Source organism: Cupressus sempervirens, chromosome 7, assembly GCF_028749045.1.
Source record: "Cupressus sempervirens isolate cs-2001-9-10 chromosome 7, ASM2874904v1, whole genome shotgun sequence".
In the NCBI taxonomy this organism is placed as follows: domain Eukaryota; kingdom Viridiplantae; phylum Streptophyta; class Pinopsida; order Cupressales; family Cupressaceae; genus Cupressus; species Cupressus sempervirens.
In genome coordinates, this window is record NC_143124.1 from 650,009,529 (window position 1) to 650,029,479 (window position 19,951).

Genomic DNA, 19,951 nt, shown 5'->3' on the forward strand with positions numbered 1-19,951 from the left:
ACTGTTAAAAATACACTTACTAAAAATAGCATCTATAAAAAATAGAGTCCAAACACCAAACTGATCCAATCTGAGATATACTAAAACTTACTAAATAGTAAGTGCTAAAAATGGCCACTGCTTAAAATATAAAGTCTTCGACGAGTTGAATGCTATCATTCAAAAAGGTGTTCATCTCCATTAATTAATTTGAACTCATTGGTACATTAACAACGCCCAAAAAAGTCAACACCAACTGCACTACAAGAGAATTATTAAAATGGGGACATTACCATCCGCCCTTCCCAACAATTCCTTTCTTTAAGCAATGCCAGTGCAATTCACAATCAACTGACTGATCCATCCTGAAACCAAGAATGATCTGAGGGCCCCAAGTCAACCTAGGAAAACTACACTGCCATCTACTGTACACATTGTTTGTGAGGTGTCCAAATTGGAGATATTCTTCTAATCTCTAGCAAGAAGAGCAATTAACAATTGCATAAGCTCAGTCATCTGTTCAAAAGGGAAAAACTGAAAAACCATAGAAGTGGATCCTGGGATCTCAACATTGGTTCTCACATTTCTATTAACTGTTGAGTTGTTAACCAAAGTGATCTCAGGGTTCCAAATCAATCTTGGAACATAACCCCCATGTAGTTACTGCAATTCTCAGATCATAACTAATGAACCAACATACTTAAACTGCTCTCTCTCCTCGTGGAAACCCATAAAGAAAACATCATTAAAACAAAATTGAAATCCTTGAGAGAATGTAACTTAAAGAATACCACATCAGAAAGCTCACTGCCGATTACGATGTTGGGCAATAGGAAGAACACTGTTCTCTACCATATTGCATAAACCTAAGCGTCACTCCACATGACATCAAAAAAATGAAGATCAATCCCTGCAACAATTTTGCAATCTGTAAACCAAGGAATGTCATTGCTATTGCCAATTGACACAAACATTTATCTCTAAGTGTCAAGGGAAGGACCTCAAATACTGGCTAACCCATCTCACTGCGATCAACGAGTCTGAAAAGTGGACAACAAATACCTTGAAAGACTAGTGCCTGAAACTCTCTCAAGTGATAGTTGTGAATAACTGAACTATGCCCAAAGAATCTCTCATAGCTGGTTGTACTAGAAGGCTGCAAGTGCTTAATACCCAATTGTCCCAAGACTGAGGTTGACATAAACAGTGTGAGAAAGCTAAGACAATAGAAATTAATAAATCTACTGAATACATAGGAGTCATGAGAATGGGGGTAGCTGAATATCCATCTTCAATGAGCAGATCTCGTCTACCATCAATCCTCAACCATGCACTAATCATCTGCTGAGTTGAATTTTGATAGCTGTGATAGAGATCTTCCTTACTTGAGTCTATCTGCAGCAAGTTCTCATAATATTGTTGTGACAATGATCTACTTCCATCTCGATTTTCTATGTCTCTCTTTCAACTAGCATCAGTTTATGTTATTACTTGCTGGCATTTCTTAACTTATCATGCTCGCTGCTACAGCATATGTGACTAGGCACCATAACTCATGTTCTGGCATCTACATTTCTTGATACTGATCTCATTATTTTGCAGTCACTGTTGATTCACATGACTTGGCTTCATCTCTTCTTTTTCTGGAGTCTTTGTATCTTGTTGCTAATGGAACATATGCTGACATTGCTCCATCACCATATGTCTTAACCTCTTTGTGTAGTGCTTCTGTTGAGGTTTCAGATGACGGTTAATGATTGAATGTCTTCGTGCATTCATAATTGACACTCTTTGTATTCCGCAGGAGTCACTTATTCTTGGTAATGCTTCATTAAAGTGGTGATGGTTCAGTCACATGGACGACTCTTTAGGGGTCGCAAAAGGAAAAACAAAACTTAGTTTTTCATCTACCTTAAGTTTTTGTGTCATGTTTTGGTGTTTTGTTGGTGTGAAATTTATCAAGAACTGTGTGGTTGTTTCTGTATTGAGAGCAGCTTGGTTGGGTGGACGTTTCTAATAAAACTAAAGAATCTATTGGGAAAGAGTTTATTGTATCTGTTTAGTTCATACCAGTGTCACCAACCTCAGACTCAACTCGGACTTAGCAAGCCCAAATCTGGCTCGGACTCGGACTTGTACTCGGTGGTCATACTCGGCAGCCAGACTCGACAAAGTGAGAAACCCATGAAATTCAAAGATTTTTAAGGATTTTAAGTTTTTTTCATGCATCATTTAGCCAATCAACATCATATACACAATAATTGAGATAAATAGAAGCTACTTCACACACATACACAACTTTTAATATATCACTTAAGTATAAACTCAAATTCTTGAAGGAAAATACTTAAACTCAATAAAATATAGAAATATAGTGTTAGTCTACAATTTTATTGGAATATGCAATCCATGGTGTAAAGTTCAAAATATATATCAAAATACAGGCTCATATTAGTCTGTGTCTTTCTACTAGTACGCCTAAGATATGCTATGGAAGACTCTAGAGCAATCCTCTCTCCTTGCGTGTGAGGTTGAACCTTAGTGACATACTCATCATGATCATCCTCCTCATCCCCATACTCATCCTCATAATTTGAGTCGGATCCATCACTCTCAGTCACATGGTTCACACATGGTCTCCTCATGCTCTAGCTTCCTCCTTTTTCCTACCTTTGCCTCTCGATCCACCTGATCAACCAACTTCAAGTCTTCATCACTGAAGACATGATCATCAACTTCCAGCTTCAATTTGACCTTAAAGAGCCAAGACGGATAGTTGGAGATTACACTATTGAAGGCATGTTGAATCCTGAATTTGGCTAAGCCTGGAATTTCTTGGAAACCCCCAAAATCTAGAATCTGCATTTTGACTCCTATGAAGCTGAAACATATCTCAAACATCCTGACAATATTTATACAAATATAAGTTAAAGATAAATGCAACTTAAATGTTATATTTGTATAAATCATCTTGCCCCTAAGCTGAAAACCCCCAATACACTTTTCTCAAGTCTTCTTTGTGTTTGAAAGTGATCGAATGACCTTTTTAGGTCTTAGGCATGCATTACAAACCCAACAAAAAACAAGGAAATAACATTAAAAAGGTTTTTCTTTGCCACTTCATGGGCGTTGGTTGTCGATCGAGGCAGCCTGACAGGACTTGGCGAGTGAGCCGAGTCTACTGACTCGGCGAGTCAAGCAAGACTCAGCCACAACTCGGCCAAGTCTAATTCCAAAGGAAACCGACATCGTTCTGGCCACCTCGCCTCAAGACTTACCGAGTGCTGTAACATTGATTCATACTGTTTACTGCTTATTGTGCAGTGAGTTTGATCAATTCATGATTGATATATTAATAATTTGGTAACTCATTCAGATTTGAGTTGTATAGTTGAGATATTGATATTCTTCTAGTTTTGATCAATGTGTGATCAAGAGTGTAATGCTTACTGTTTGCCTTTTATAGTATTCAATCATGAGCAAGTGATAATTATATGAACTTTGAAAGACTCAAATAAAGGGTAAATTTTGTGGGTTGGGTTTTCCACCCTCATGTGGAGGGTTTCCCAGGGTAAGTCTCCTGTGTCTCTTGTTTATTGTTTTGTATTTCATTTCAGAATTTGAAATTGTTATATTCTGGTTCAAATTCAGCATGGTATGAGAGCAGGTCTAACGATCTCGAACCAGAATTTTTAGGTTCTTGTATTACTCTTTGATATACTTTCAGTTTGTGTGTTTCAGCTTTTTACAATGGTGTACAGACTGAAAGTTGAAAATAGATGGGCGAATCTTCAAATTTCTCTTCGTGGAAGTTTAGAATTCTAATTGCACTTGAAGAGAATGATCTTCTTGATTATGTGAATTTTGACGTAGCAAAACCTTTTGATGATGTTAAGAAAACCCAATGAAGAAGAACGAAATTATCACAAGGAAGAGTCTAATCAATTCTTTTAAGGATCACTTGGTACCTATTATTTCAAAGTTGAATTCAACCAAAGATATGTTTCAGACTTTGAAGGACCTGTATGAATTCAACAACACTAGTAGAGCTCTAGCCTTGAGATGCCAACTTTTACTTGTTAAAATGGCTAGAGGATAATCAGTTGCTTCCTTCTTCTTGAAAATTACAGAGTTGAAGAATCGACTAAATGCTATCGGAGGATCCTTTGCAAACAAAGGTTTGGTTATGTTAGCGATGAATGGACTTTCCAACTCTTGGAATCCTTCATCCAAGGAATTAGTGGAAGAGATGAACTTCCTAAGTTTGATCGATTAAGAGTTGATTGCATTCAGGATGAATGCAGGTTTGAAGCTAGAGGTGTTGGACGTAAAACTCATCATGAAGATGATTGTGTACTTGTTGCTCACACTTCTAAAGGGAAAGAAAGAAAAGTTACTTGAAGAGGTTTAGAGATGAGAATTCCAATTCAACTCTCGTATTGAATAAAAAGAAGAGGGATCTATTTGGGATTTAGTGTTTCAGATGTGACAAATTTGGTCACTTTGCTAGAGATTGTAACTCTGGACCCAAGCATCGAGTTGCTTCTACTAATGTTGACAATTCATCATCTCCTAGAGTGTTTAAGTGAATATTCGGTTCTTATTTATTTCTCCCCTTTCTAGTAAATTGTACAGTGATACATGGCTTATTGATAGTGGAGCCTCTCGGCTTATTATAGGTTATTGTGAGCATCTCTCTAACCTGATAGAAAAACTCTCACCTTCAAGTTATCATTCGTGATGATGCTTGTTACTCTGGAAGGGTGTTGGTTGTGCTTCGTTTTCAGCTAGATCTGGAGTCTGAGTGATGTTTGTTTTTTTCCTGGAATTAAGAGGAATCTGGTTTCCGTTTCTACATTGGAAGATAAAGGTTACCATGTTGCTTTTTCTGATGGAAAAGTTCTTGCATGGAAGAAGAACAAAAGTATTAAGACAACTCGTCAAACTGGTGTTTGCCATGACAACCTTTATAGACTTTCAGCCCTTTCTATTCAAGTCCTTGCACATGGTTCAACAAGTTCAAGTGAGCTAGGACACAAAGGCTTGCTCATCTAACTTCATAAGCTTGACTTCGATGGAGAAAGCAGTAGTTGGCCTTCCAAAGCTGAATGAAGATCATGAGGGTGTTTGCAAAGGGTGTGTTCTAGGTAAGAGCTTAGAAAATTCATTTCATAATAGTGAGTCTAGAGCAAAGAATGTTTTAAAGCCGATTCATTTTCATATGTGTGGTCCTATGTTAGTTGCTTCTTTAAGTCGCTTTTGGTATTTTGTTACTTTCATTGATGACTTCTCTCGTAAGCCACAGATTTACTTTCTTAAATCCAAAGAGTCTGATTAAGTGCTGTCCAGATTTAAAGAACTTAAATCTCTTGTTGAAAACTTGTCCAATAATAGGATACAGGTTTTAAGGTCTGACAATGGAGGTGAATATACTTCGGGTTTATTTGATTTTTTTTGTATTGAAGCTGGGATTAAGAGGGAGTTTTGTGTCCCCTATAATTCACAACAACATGGTGTAGCTGAAAGAAAGAATAGATCTATAGTTGAGGTAGCGAAGGCCATGATTCATGATCAAAGTCTTCAAACATCTTATGGGAAGAAGCCTGCAGGACAGCTGTGCATGTTCAGAATCGTAGTCCACATTCAATCCTTGACAATATGACACCGAAAGAAGCTTTCTCAGGATCTAAACCAGATATTAGTTCTTAGAATTTTCGGATGTCTTGTGAATATTCACGTTCCAAAAGATAAGAAAACTAAGTTAGAACCTTTAGGAAAATAGACATTTATGTTGATTATAGTGAATCATCTAAAGCATACAAATTTTATATTCTGGGTCAAAAGCATATCGAAATCTGTAGAGACGTCTCTTTTCAAGATGATGTATCTTATAAAAAGTCTGAAGAATCTTATCGGGAAGTTAATAGAAATGATTTTGTACCTTCTCAAGACATGGATATGGCTGCTTGGATTCCCCTTCGGAGATTCAGAGAGAGTCCACAGAGTTAGAAGATTCTGCTGATCGATTTGATCCTATAGATACTTATGTTGGTCTGAGTAATGCTTCAACTGATAAGAAGAGACCATTGTGGGCTAGGCATATTATGCAAGAGGCTGAAAATTATGCAGCCCCATGCGGCACTTTTTGAGAAAGTAAAATATCACATTAGTTTGCAAGATACATTTCCCTGATGAGAGTCACATTATAGAATTGGTGCCTTCGAGTTTTGAGGATGCTTCAAATCAGCAAGTGTGGAGGGATGCCATGATAGAGGAGTGTCAATACATCATCAAGAATGATGTCTGGGACATTGTTCCTAGGCCCAAAGGTAAATCTATTGCTTTTTCTAAATGATTGTTCAAAATAAAACATGCTGCTGATGGAAGTGTAGAGAAATATAAAGCTAAATTTGTAACTTGGAGGTTTTATCAAAAGGAAGGTATAGACTATGAAGAAACCTCTGTACCTCTAGCATGTAACACTTCTATCAAGACTATTATAACAACAATTAAGAGGTGGAAGCTTCATCAAATGGGCGTGAAGACAACATTCTTGAATGGACAAATTAAGGAAGAGGTTTATACTGAACAACCATAGGGTAACCAATCCATGTGGGATAAAACAAATCCCCCTTTTGGTCTCCCAAATGTTAAAGGCCTTATTCTTTAAAAAAATATTAATTTTCTCCTTATACCTAGGATGTCAATTATGTCCTTTTTAAAAACAATGTTGTGTTACTAGATCAAGGGGTGCAAATTGCTTAAGTCATCAAGTGACAACATAAGAGATGTAAGTAACTAAAAATCAAAATATAGTTCTTTAAACACAATTAAGCTTCACCCAATGACCAAGAATGACATTTCACCTTTGGGGAAATAGAGGTCGGCCCAACTACTTAAAGTAGATATTGAAAATAGCAATTGCTAAAAATATAAGTGTCCAAACACCAAACTGACCCAATTTGAGATACATTGAAATTTACTATAAATATTAAGTGCTAAAAAGGGTCACTGTTAAAAAATAGTAAGTCTTGGACAAGTTATCTCAAATCACTCTAGAAGGTGTCATTTGTCTCCATCAATTTATTTGAACTCACTGGTGCATCAAAAACCCCTCAAAAGACAACACCAACTGCACTATGAGAGAATGAGAAAAATGGGAACATTGCAGCCTTAGGGATGTCAAGGGGTACCACACTTCATATACCTGAAAAGTAATGAATAAGAACTTTCGAAAACAAACAAAACCCTAAAAGAGGGGCTCACCAAAGCTCTCCAAACTCAAAGCTTTCAAAACCTAGATACATTGTTGTTTTGCATTCATGAACAAAGAAACATAAACTGAGATATCAATTAGATGATGATCTAAATTTCTAAGCTTGTTGCTCAATGTACCTATATACCATGCAACATGCAATATTTACTTTTTTGGCATCTTGAATATTGATGGTTCATGTTATGTGTATGGCTATCAATCTATCACAGATACTATGGAATCAATGAAACTTCAAATTATTCTCTCCAACAACCCTCAAAGTTTGGTTTGATTGTGTAAAATTTTTGGTACATGTCAATTTCACCCACAGAGCCACAAATTTGCTCCCTAGCAAATGAACGCGGGCCGAATTTGGTCTGAAAACAATATTTTTTGAGTTTTCAAGTGTTTTTTTATTTGTAATTTGGTCTATTTGTCCCTAGCAACCCTAAACATGACCACTAAAAAGGCCAAAAAGGATGCTTTGTATGTCATTTGTGCATGAGTAAATGAGAAAGAAGCTTTCTTTATAGAGGAAATCCAAATCGACAATTATCGAGGAATTTCTTTAAAAAAGCTATGGTATCTTTTAGTCCAGGGCTTAAAATTTGAATCCTAACTTTTGATCTAGCTTGGTTAGAAGTCCTCTAACCAACACAAAACAAAAATTTAGATAATTGCACTTATTTTTGAGGATTCCTTTCATTTTCAAACTGTCCCCTTGATATGGAAATATGTTCCATGCATGTGACCAAGCAAGTGTATCATGTTGTATGTATGGTTAAATGATGCTATTAATATTCTGTTGAACTGAAACATAGATGTGTATATTGATATGTTTCTTTACCATTAGCATAGTGGTGTATGGAGTAATTTGTCGTTGCGTATGTTCACACACGCACAAATATATTTTTTAAAATATGTTTTTATATGGACGAACCCAAACCCACCCCAAAACTTTTTTGAACCAAATTCAAACTTGAATCTCAAATCCAACTCTGAACCTGAATCTGGATTGGCAATTTAGATGAAATTGTTTTCATAACTATTATTTTTTGTCTTAGTTTGTCTAGTTAATTTTTTGGCTTTTTATTTGGTTGTATATTTCAAGTACTTATTTCTTCAAAATCAGGAAGCTGTTGAATATTAATTTTTAAGTACTAATTAGGAATAATCGCAATATTGATGATCTATGACCATTGGCATTTGAACCCCCTAGGCTTCTATAATCTAGTGTAAGGCCAATAGTTATAATTTTATAAATACATTTTATCACATGAATATTAGTTAATTAGTTTAGTTGTCATTTATAATTCTCTTGGCATCCAACCTGGGCAGCTCGTAAAAATATGTGATAGACTGATCTGAAATAAACTTTTGAATTATTTCATTGCTCTATTGTTTTGAATTGTGTATATGAATATTGCATATCGTGTACATCTATTGTATTTGGTGGGTTGTGCCAGGATATTTCATTTAGAAATTCAGGTCAGCTGACATATTTGTTTTAACATTTTTGTAGCTCTGGTGACAGTAAAGAATTTACTACATAAGTACAGCAAGTGTCGTAATTTATTGGAAAATGATGGCGGAGGGGGATCGGTTGGTGGTACTGTAGCAGTAAGTATCTCCCAAGTTTGCAACTATTGTAATTTGTTCTTGATAATTGCACAAGAATGTAAAATTTTAGCCTCTTATAGACATTCTTTCTACTTCCGCATAGTATGATTAATTTTTTTGTAACTCGTATTTTTAACAACCCATAAAATGACAGTACAGGTAAACAAGTTTCTACTAATGTTCTTATCACAGTACTTACCATGCAACATAAGCATGCATGAAATCATCCTTTTTAATATCTAATTGTAATAGCTGGAAAATCCTTTGTTCCTCCTTGAGCACGCGTATCCCGCATCCAATACAGCCTAGACACATGTCATATACTGCATCCATTTGTTCTCAAGAAACCTTGATTTCCAACCATGACAAAAACTATACGATTTATAAAGAAAAAATTGGCATAAATCTTGCCAAGTTGAACTTAAAAAAGATTCATTCATTAAGCAAATGTTTTTCTATTTCAGCAACCCGTTTTTTGGGTTATCATCCAATGCAAGACTTCTATTTTTCTATAAAATGTTAATTCTATGTTCCATAGGGACATGCCCCCTAAGTTTTCTGCCACCACCCCGCTCCCCCCCGCCTGTACTTTTTTTTTTCACAAATTTGGAAAGAACCCTAGACACGACTCTAAAAGTGGTTGAGGATGTAGGGGATGGCTAGAAGTCCTCGACCCATCTTGGGGACTTGTAGCTGCCCCCTATGGCTCAAGCCATTTTTGCTATGTTACTTCATTCCTATCCCAGAAACATTTTGGGGATAGTGGGAAGAAAAGGCAACATCCCCTAGTTAATGATATTGAAAAATTGCAGGAAACAACAAGACACATCTCCTAACATTTGGGGATGACAAGTGGTCCCCAAAATGCCTAGGGGATGCCCAAAACATCCCCTATCCATCCCCGACATGAAAAAGTGCCCGCTTTACGTTTAGATAATTTTTTACATTAAAAGACAAAACAAAAATAACTTATTTTTTTACATCAGCAATAATGGGGGGGCGGGGGTAAATGAAGTTCAACATGGATTTTTTTTAACAATTTTTTTAAGATTATATTAAAATTATAAATATAAAATTTAATTATAAATTACGAACATTCGTCACAATAAACATATTAAGTTTTATGCTATTAAATAAAAATAGTGACTCATGTGAGTCTTTGGATATTATTAGCTATAATGAGGCTTAGTTTCATAGGTTGTGCCTGTAACCTATTGTATTTTGATGTTTCAAACTTTTGGATACATGTTTGAGACATTTTGATTTGGATGTTCATATTGATAGTGTTGAAAAATAAGGATCTGATATACTACAAATTTTCTGTTCCTGAAATATGACAGTTTCAATTCAACTGATCCAATTCATAATGATAAGTGGTTGAAGAGAATCGCTCCAATGTAATTGCACTGTCAATGTATTTCTGCATTTTTCAATGGCAGCAATCTCTGAATATATATATATATATATATATATATATATATATATATATATATATGCAAGGTATGGAGAGGCATGTCCCAAGTAGGGACATTCGATCCATTAACAGCTTTTAAACTTTCATTATATTGGTAAAATCAGCGATTAGTGTAAAACGATATAATGAAAGGTTAAAGTTGTTAATGTAATGTTCTAAAGTCGAATTAAACAGATGATGTGTGTTTCGACTGATAGGAATTTTACCAAACAGTTGTCTTGCAATCAAATACTAAGCAGAGATAAAGACTGGACTGCCACTTGACTGTTAAAGAAATTAATGCTCCAAATTTGATAACTCAACCAATGCTACCGAACTCAATTCAAGTTGGAATAGAACTTAAATTCAGACAAACTAGATTTATCATTTTATATTCAGGACAGTGAAAACAATAACCATTAAGTTATATACTGAAGATAGGTTTACCTCTCCTTACAATATTTACCAATGCGCAATAATAGAAAACAGAATAGATAGATAAGGAGCAGACCCGTATTAATGGTGACCGCCATTCATGGCATTGGAGAGAGCAGTAAGAATTTCAACCCATCACCACTTCCAGGCGCTTGATCAAGTGCTGACTACCACTCCGATTCTGTTAGAAGTTAGAACAGACTGTATTGCTGAAGGGTAAGTTGCGTATTCTGGAAAGAGTCAATCTCCATGCAGTTACGAAGTGCAAGAGACGTGAAACACCAAGAGTTCCTTCCATGATCACTTCCAGTCAATCTCGCATTTGTCACTATTGGTCCTGTGATTATCATAGATGCCGCTGCTGTTCTCAGTATTATGCCAGTCACTCCACCTTTGAAGAATGATATTCACGTGGGATGGATTTATGCCTGCTTGTATCTGTCCACTATCCCGTGAGCTCACTGTATGGAAAACCACTGCCCCTGTATAAAACTGAGATGGTAGTGATTACACTTACATCAAACTCTCCTCCCAGATTCTGCGGCTTGGAATGTCTGCCTTCTGGATTACCGTCCAATCTTCAACTGGTGTCCTGTAGATACTCAAACCTTTGCCAACCAGTATGTCTTCCAGCTGTACAGAACTTCCAACTTCTTGCCAAATTTCCAAATACTGAATCAATCTCAAAACTGATAGTGCAAAGTGAGATACTAGGTTTTTGTCTATTCTCACACTTTTCCACAAGGGGTTTCGTCCTTAGGAAAAACCAGTCACATTTAAGCAACTAGAGCAGTAGAATATTTAATTCATAAAAAATTTCGTGTGTTCTTTCCCAAGACAGTCTCATATTTATAACCTCAAAGTGAGGGTAAAGTGTTGGAATAAGAGGTGGGATAAAACACCATTTTCATCTTCTAGTCACTGAAGTCACTTCAAAAAGTGAATGACTTTTAAAACATGAAGCAACTTTATTAAAGTACTTTAATACATTATATGACGAACTTAAGACAAATCTTCCCTTGTGACCGGCAGGCATCCTTACTGGTAATGCCATTAATCTATCCAGACGTAGAGATAGATTAACTAGTCGCCAAAAGAACTAGCGTGAATGAGGGGAGATGACAGTTAATGGATAAAACGATATAATGAAAGGTTAAAAGTTGTTAATGGATCGAATGTCCCTACTTGGGACATGCCTCTCCATACCTTGCACTATATATATAATGGATAAAACTATATAATGAAAGGTTAAAAGTTGTTAATGGATCGAATGTCCCTACTTTTCATATATAGTGCAAGGTATGGAGAGGCATGTCCCAAGTAGGGACATTCGATCCATTAACAACTTTTAACCTTTCATTATATCGTTTTACCCTAATCGCTGTTTTGACCAATATATGTGATTCAATGTAATTATGAATGATATTTAGTCACAACTGATTTGCATATGGAGGTCACTGTTGATATAAGCACAATATGAAAAAGTGATCACAGTTACATAATGCAATCTGCACAATGCACATGGAACACAGAAATCATATGAATCGGATTAAGGTATATTACAAGTTTAGATAATCATTATTAATAATGCCTATATATATAAACAGTTACATATATATGAGTTGTCTAATCAAATTCAAAATGTTTAACCATTGATCAGAGGAATTATCTCCATCTCCTGATCTATTCAAAGTTTCAAATCGACTGGAGTTATAACATTAACAGATAGACCATGCTTTTGATGTTTGAGACTATTGTTATAAATTATAATGCTGTTATGCTGATTTATATTGTTTCTGTTATCATTTTGTAACGCCCTGCCAAGGGATCCAAAAGAATTAACCTAAAGTTTCAGTTCAACTAGCTTCAAGTTTTAGTTTAAGGTTTGCATTTTTATTCAACTAGTTAACACTAGTGGCGTTCCAATATACCCAGAGCTCCCAATGTAGAAACTTAGGCTCTGATACCAGATGTAACGCCCCGCCAAGGGATCCAAAAGAATTAACCTAAAGTTTCACTAAGTTTGCTAAACATTTTTTTTTTTTTTTTTTTTTTTTTTAAGTAAGAAAGTATGACATACACATCAAACAAATAGTAGCGGAAGCAATAACATGTAATCATCGACAAACATACATTGCAAGCTACATTTCTTAAAGATCCCAAGACGTTGAGTCACGTTTAAATTTAATTAATTCTAAGTCTAACAACTAACACATACATATAAAAGAATAATCAGAAACTCCAATGTCCATAATATACATTTGTTCCGAATGCTCCTTGGCAAATTAATTCGGAACGCTCATTCATCCACTGTACATGTCACAGGGTATGAAAGGCTTAAAAGAATATACATATGTAAAGATCAAGATACAACATCCTCAAATCCATGATACAAAGTACAGTAAAATATATGAAAATTATTCACCATACATGATACATCCATACATCCATAATGATAAAGCATCTATCATAAAATCTAACCATCCATCATACTAATCCAAGAACATAGTGTAGGTAAATGCCAATCACGAAAACTCCAGCCACGGTGACCACGGAACGGATCTCAATGGTAAGAGTAAAAGCACTACCACCCAACCGCGTGGAACCTAAATGGTCCACTCCCACCGTGCTGAGGAGATAGTCTCAAGTCCCAAAATAGGATAACAAAACCTATAATCATAAATACTCTCTAAGTCCAGGAAATCCTATAAGTATGCTAACTCAAGGGTTCCTAAAAAGATCGACATCTATATCCCAGAGGTACCACAAGACACGTAGGAAACCTAATATGCAAGCGGGAAAGTGTCATCGCAAAAGTCATGTAGAAGTTACCCGAGCAATCCCTTAGGAATCCCGGGTCCCTACTGATCCTGCGGCCACTAGTATCCTCTCGTACTGACGAGGCATACTATGGAATGCAAGGTCGTAACCAAGCGTCCTCTCTACCCCATCCTAGTCTGTACTAGCACTCATGGCATGGGAGAGAACATACGATTATCTTGTTAGGTTCATTTTCTCTCATTTAGTGTAAATGTTTTCACTTATTAAAAATGACTTACAATGGGTTTCTCAAGGCAGCCTCTTAGGGCTCCGACCCCCATTGCAAGCCACTTCCCGACTCTACACATAGATAACCTACCCTAGCTCATGAACTCATAAATCAAAGAATCATAATAAAACCATCTCAGTCCTATGCGAGCAACTGAAAATATCATAAAAGATAATCCACAAAATATATCAGTTCTTTATGAGCAACAGATAACATCAAATAGTAATCAAGTAATCACGACAGTTCTCTATCAGCAACTGAAGGCATCAATGATAAGTCACAAAATCCAATGGTTCTCTAATGAGCAACCAGAAAGTAATACAAGTATAACTGATCGAGACTCAGAAATGGTTATCAAATATAACTGATCGAGACCCAAAAATGGTTAAGTTAGGTATTCTCAAATACATACATCTCAGCTTCACACAAGGAACTGGAAAGCAATCACAAACAGTAAACACAATCATGTCATAGAGCACTTCATCACATTACCATGGTCAGGTTAAGAAAGATCGAGACCAAATCATCAAGACATCACATTCACAAACCCCGAGCCTCTGGTAACAACCTGAACTGGTCAACGCTAAACCAACCCCAAAACATTCAAAGTACAAAGACAACATCAAATTCTCAGAGATTGGATCTGAAAGTATATTATTTAAGTTAAGGTAAGGTTTGTGTTTTAGTTCAATGTCGAATTCAAGTAACAAAGTTTTCACAACTACCCTTTTTCGAATAACCCAGTTCTAATATAATTTACATTAAATCAATATCCAAATTTATAATTTAGTCAAATAACATTCATTATTAATTAACTTAATTAAACTAATTTTAATTAAATTAATCAATATTTATTAGATCTAATTATTTATTTTAATCCCACTACTAATTGTTAATTTATTAATATTTAAACAAAATTAAAATCTACAACTATATCTATACAATTAATATTTATTTATTAAATATTTAAAAAGTTTAATATATTATAAAAATTAAATATATTATAATTTTTATTATTTAAAATTTTTAATTAAATAAAATTCGTTTTTAATAATTAAAAAATAAAAAATTAAAAAAAAAAAATTAAAAAAAAAACGAAAATTCAAAACGTTTATAGCCCGTCGGCTTTGGCCGCAGGCCTGCGGTCGCAGGGCCTGCGGCGGCAGGTACTCTGTACCTGCCGTCGCAGTACCTGCGACGCAGGTACTGTCGGCCTGCGCCGACAGTGGGGGCGGGTACGGGGTACTTCCCTCCCCCCCACTAATATTAATATATACCTTTTTTTTTATATATATATATTTTTTTATATGATTTTATTTTATTCGAAATAAAATAAGTTTTTATTAAAAATTAATTTTGTTTAATTTTTAATACAAAACAATTTCTTCCAAAGGATAATTATGTAAAATATAAATATATATATTTATATATATATATATTTATTTATTTTTATTTTATTTTATTTTTTTATCTAGAACTTTTCAATACCATTAAAACAAAACCCTTATCAAATTAGATCTTAATTTCTAAATCAAGAAAACGAGGGTTCTAATTAATTCATCCAGTCTCCATGGATACAAAAATTATTGACGAATAATTAATAGCTTCACAAGATTGAAAGCTTAAAACTTTTATCACAGAGAATACAGATCTTCAAACCCCAGACACGAAGAAGGCAGGAAGGGATAATTGCATATTTAATGGATAAAAAACACAAGACCCTACCTGATCCTGATGCTATTATGCAACCTCCAGAAAACTGTATACGAATTCGCTCCTCTCAATAACCTTTCCCTTCGAGACTTTCTTCGTATCAGCCTTCTGAAATTTGCTTCCAAAAATTGTCTTCCTCCTAATTCTCGTCCAAATCTGTATCCTACGAAAATGAACCCCCAAAGTTGTGATAAGCAAATTCTCCTCAATTCGGGGCACTAATTGTGCGTTTACCCGAGAAGACTCTTTGCACAACTCAGTTAACTCAAATTAACTTTTATTATCTTTTCTAATTCTTTTGCATTCAACTTTCATGCACATTAAGTTGAATTATTAAATAACTTTATTTAAAAATTCACTTGACTTCAATTCTTAATTAATTTATTATTTTAAATCCTATGTGCACTTTTAAGAAATTAAAATAACATTATTAATTTTTATAATTTAATCTTTTAATTTAATTCTTATATTTAACTCATGATTAGATCATGCGATCTAGAATTCTTAATAAATTAATATCTTTCAACTTTTAATTCATTTTAGAACTTAATTGATAACATATTTAATTAATTTAAATAACAATAATATTTAGCATTTATTTAAAAATGAACTCCAAATATATTATTATTAAATTAAATAAATATTATCCTGTTCTAAATATATCTTAAACTTTAATTTCCAACTTTAATTCTTTTATTTAATTAATTAATTAATTAAATATAAAGATATCATAATAATTCCTTATTAAATTAAATCATTAATTAGTCTTTTTAATTAGACTTAATTAATAGAAAATACACCAAGGACTCAAAAAGCAACATACGAAAACCCATCATAGAAAAATACATACCAAATCAAACAGAAGGGTTATAATCACCAAATTACATCATTTGATGCATTCGGAGGGTACTTAACTCAGATACTTGTCCTAATTATCAATTAGGACAATTGGCTAAAGGGTTTAGGATTTGGACTTAAGAGTTTATCTCCCCTCTCTTACCATTGAGACAGTGCGATAGGGTACGCTCATCCTGACAATTCAGGGAAGTCGATACCCGGTACCTGCAACCTGCATAAAATCCACGCATGTACAAACACAATATTCTAAGCTAAACAGGCAATGGCAGGAAGTGGTGCATCGTGTAGATCCCGACTAGCAGGTGACTACGACTCCCTTTCTTAACCATATCAGAAACACCATACATAAATAAAACAACACGCACACCATACACATGCAGTATGGGGTAAGTATCCATAAGAAACACATGGAATAATGAACCATTTAACTAATTATCATCGATAACTGAAACCATTGAATAATCATCATACATGCACGAAATATAGAGTACCAAGTAATCTCATCATATAATAAACTGAGTGTAAACATCCTCTGATAATCTCTAAAATAATGATACTACTCATCAAACATAAATTGGCCTAAAAGAGTTTGGCAAACATATCATAAATGTAGCTCGAAAATGTAAACTAGGGGCAGGCACTACACATTTATGCTGTTATACTGCTGTTGTGACTTGTGGATCTGTGATTTATTTCCATATTGTCTTGTTTTTGTCAATTGGTGACATATCTTTATCTTTAATCTTAATATATATTAAGAATTTGTATATTCTGTCATTCTCTGCCTTACCCTATTTTTGGCTTTTTAGGAAAACATCCTGGAAATGCATCCCTTACCATCCCTCATCCCTTCCCCTGAAACACCATGAAACACAGCACTTCTGGACTGCCAGTGTTAAAAAATAAGACATTTTTGAATATGAAAAAAAGGCTGGCTGGGCCACAAGGATACCCAAACCACATTTAACAATACCAAAACCTAATCTAAGCATAAAAAAACTATAAAGAAGAAAAGCAAACTTATTTTCCCAATCACAGAGGAGAAAAGTAGCAAGAGGAGGAGCAGCTGATTAAAGAGTGAACAACAGTTGAAAGGGGAGGTTAGGGCATCAGATCTACATAATTTAGACTCTTAGATCTACCATTTACTGTTTAGTAGTTTATTTATTGTATTTATATTTTTATATTTTGTCATTTCATGGTTGAAATTTGGAGTCTTTGGGCATTTTGTTTTTGCTATATGTATGCCATATATTGACAATGAAATCATTTGAATTTCATTAATTTACTTATCAATCCACATGTGAAATCTTAATTCAAGCGTAATGTTATGTATTAATCTTCTAAAACGTCTATGATGAGTGCTTTATTAATGCTGTGATATGCATACTTGAAACTTTATATATATATATTCTCCCCTATCTTTTAAATAGCTATCCTCTACCACCCTCTAAAAATTAGCACTAAACAGTTTCTTATTTTGAGTTAACCAATGAAGAGTTTTGTACAATATTCAAATAGGAATCTCTCTTTATTTAACTCTACTTGGAAGTTTGGCTGGAGCATGTATCTTTCTCCATCTGGAGATCTACTAATTTGAAAGTTTTACTGTATTTATACCTTAATGTGCTAGAAACATCCCTTGATTGGAAATGATAATGTTTCTGTTTAGAACTATTTTTTCCCTTTTAGCCTGGTATTTTATTTGTTGATTTTTCTTTTTCATAATTTTAGGGAGTTGTCGATTTCCCTATTCATTTTGGTTTATCTCGGTGTTGTCCAATGCTTTGTATAGATGACAAAGGTTGTTTTATGATTTCATCTCCTAAGAGGAAATTCAATAGCCCTGTTGCTGGTTAACAAGTGATTAATATCTCACATGACACTTATATAGCCTCTTCTGTTTGCAGAAATATCAACCTGATGCTGTGGATCCCGAGTTAAGTGGAGCTCTTTCTTCTATTCTGTGGGAAGTGGCCCTGTTATCCAGGCATTATCATCCAGCTGTTTCAGAATTGGCAAACAATATTGCTAACATGAGTGTATCTCATAATCAAGTGTTTCTTTCAACTCTTTCTCCACAAGAAGCTTTGCAGACTTATTCGACAAGGGTCAGGGCTTTCTCATCTCCCATTTGTCAGATCAAGCCAACCCAGAAGAGGAAGCGGAATGGCAGGAATTCAATTCTAGATAACTCCATAGTTGACCAGATCAAGGCTGGTGAAGATAAAGACTTGGTTAGAAAAAAGTTTACCACACATTTTAAGGTGCTTAGGGATATTAAAGAGAATGAGAGGTTAAGAAAGGAGCTAAATACTACTCTATCATCCCTAAGAGCATATGATCAATACAAAGCTAGAACAGGAAAGAAATTCAAAGAGGCCACGGTGTAGTCTTCATGTTTATAAAACTGATAAATTTCACTGGTCAAATTACATGGCCCTGATTGGCTAATTTTTGTTCAAGGGTTTTCACACAGTTCCATTTATTGCTATTAGCATGTGTACTGGTTCATCATTATTTATTTAGATTTTTTCTTGCAGTAAGCATGTGTGCAATGAGTACCACACTGAAATACATGCAACTTCCCTGTCTTCTTAATAATAAAATAACCATAATTGGCAGCACTAATTTATGGGTATGCTAGCGATAGCATATGATCTTTTCCATGGATAATATGGGCCTTTTTAAATATTTTAAATGATCTTTTTGGAGATGATCACATGAAACAAAAAATTCATTCCTTCATTTGAAAGCACATGGAATGTAAAGACCCCTACTATTCATATAGCCGTTGCTAACATCAAGGCTAGTCTGCAGAACTTCTTGAAGGTTATTAGCTAGATACCTGTTTGAATTCAGGTTCAGGTGTGCTGGCACAGTTGGGGTGATTGGGTTTGTTTTGGGTTGATATATATAAAAACATATAAATAAAAATATTATACATTTGCAGCCTACAAAAAGAAATTAAGTTCAGGATATTGCATAGCATGCATATAAAAAGCAAACGAACAAAACCATAAAAGTAAAAAATCATTCAATGTTAATCTGTCAAAAATGAAAATACCACAGTACCTGTAAGGTTTCATGAAGTTCAAGAAACTGCTTATTCAAGTTTACTCAAAATATTAGAGCTCAAGAAATCTATAGTGGGAAATAATGTTGAAAAGAGGCAATTGAACAATAACAACGGAAGCTTGTCTCTTGCATGATATGATTGTCAAAGTGGCAAGCAGGCCTGACCACAGAGTACTGTGTCATGGTGCAGCTTGCATGATTGATGATCAGAGGTTGATAACTTGAATCTCTATCCTCGACAGAAGCACAGGTAAATTGTGCAGAAGTCAGATCTTACAATAGAAAAAGGGGCATGCGAAAATACCAATGTTCCAGAGTTCCTTGAGACTGAGAAGGTGGGAAAGGTTTCAGGAGCAAGCGGGGTAGAGGGGGGATCTTTCTTTGGGGATGGCAGCGGGGGAGCCATGATGAAATACACAAGTACTTGAAAAATTAGTTAGAAAAAGATGCATAAATGTACAAGCAAGCACAGTGCAATGATTGCATTGAACTATTAACATTTAGTTATTGC

The 19,951-nt window shown here is 34.8% G+C and overlaps 1 protein-coding gene across 1 annotated transcript in view; it reads left to right on the forward strand.

Moving 5' to 3' along the window:
• The window catches only part of LOC149548345 (binding protein), a 144,481-nt gene extending 125,573 nt beyond the window's left edge, over nucleotides 1–18,908 (forward strand). The window contains exons 12-13 of the mRNA XM_089792421.1: nucleotides 8,757–8,854; nucleotides 18,273–18,908. Of these exons, the coding sequence (XP_089648547.1) occupies nucleotides 8,757–8,854; nucleotides 18,273–18,755 (581 nt within the window). The 3' untranslated portion in view covers nucleotides 18,756–18,908. The remainder of the gene's footprint in view (nucleotides 1–8,756; nucleotides 8,855–18,272) is intronic.
• Nucleotides 18,909–19,951: the final 1,043 nt, after the last annotated feature.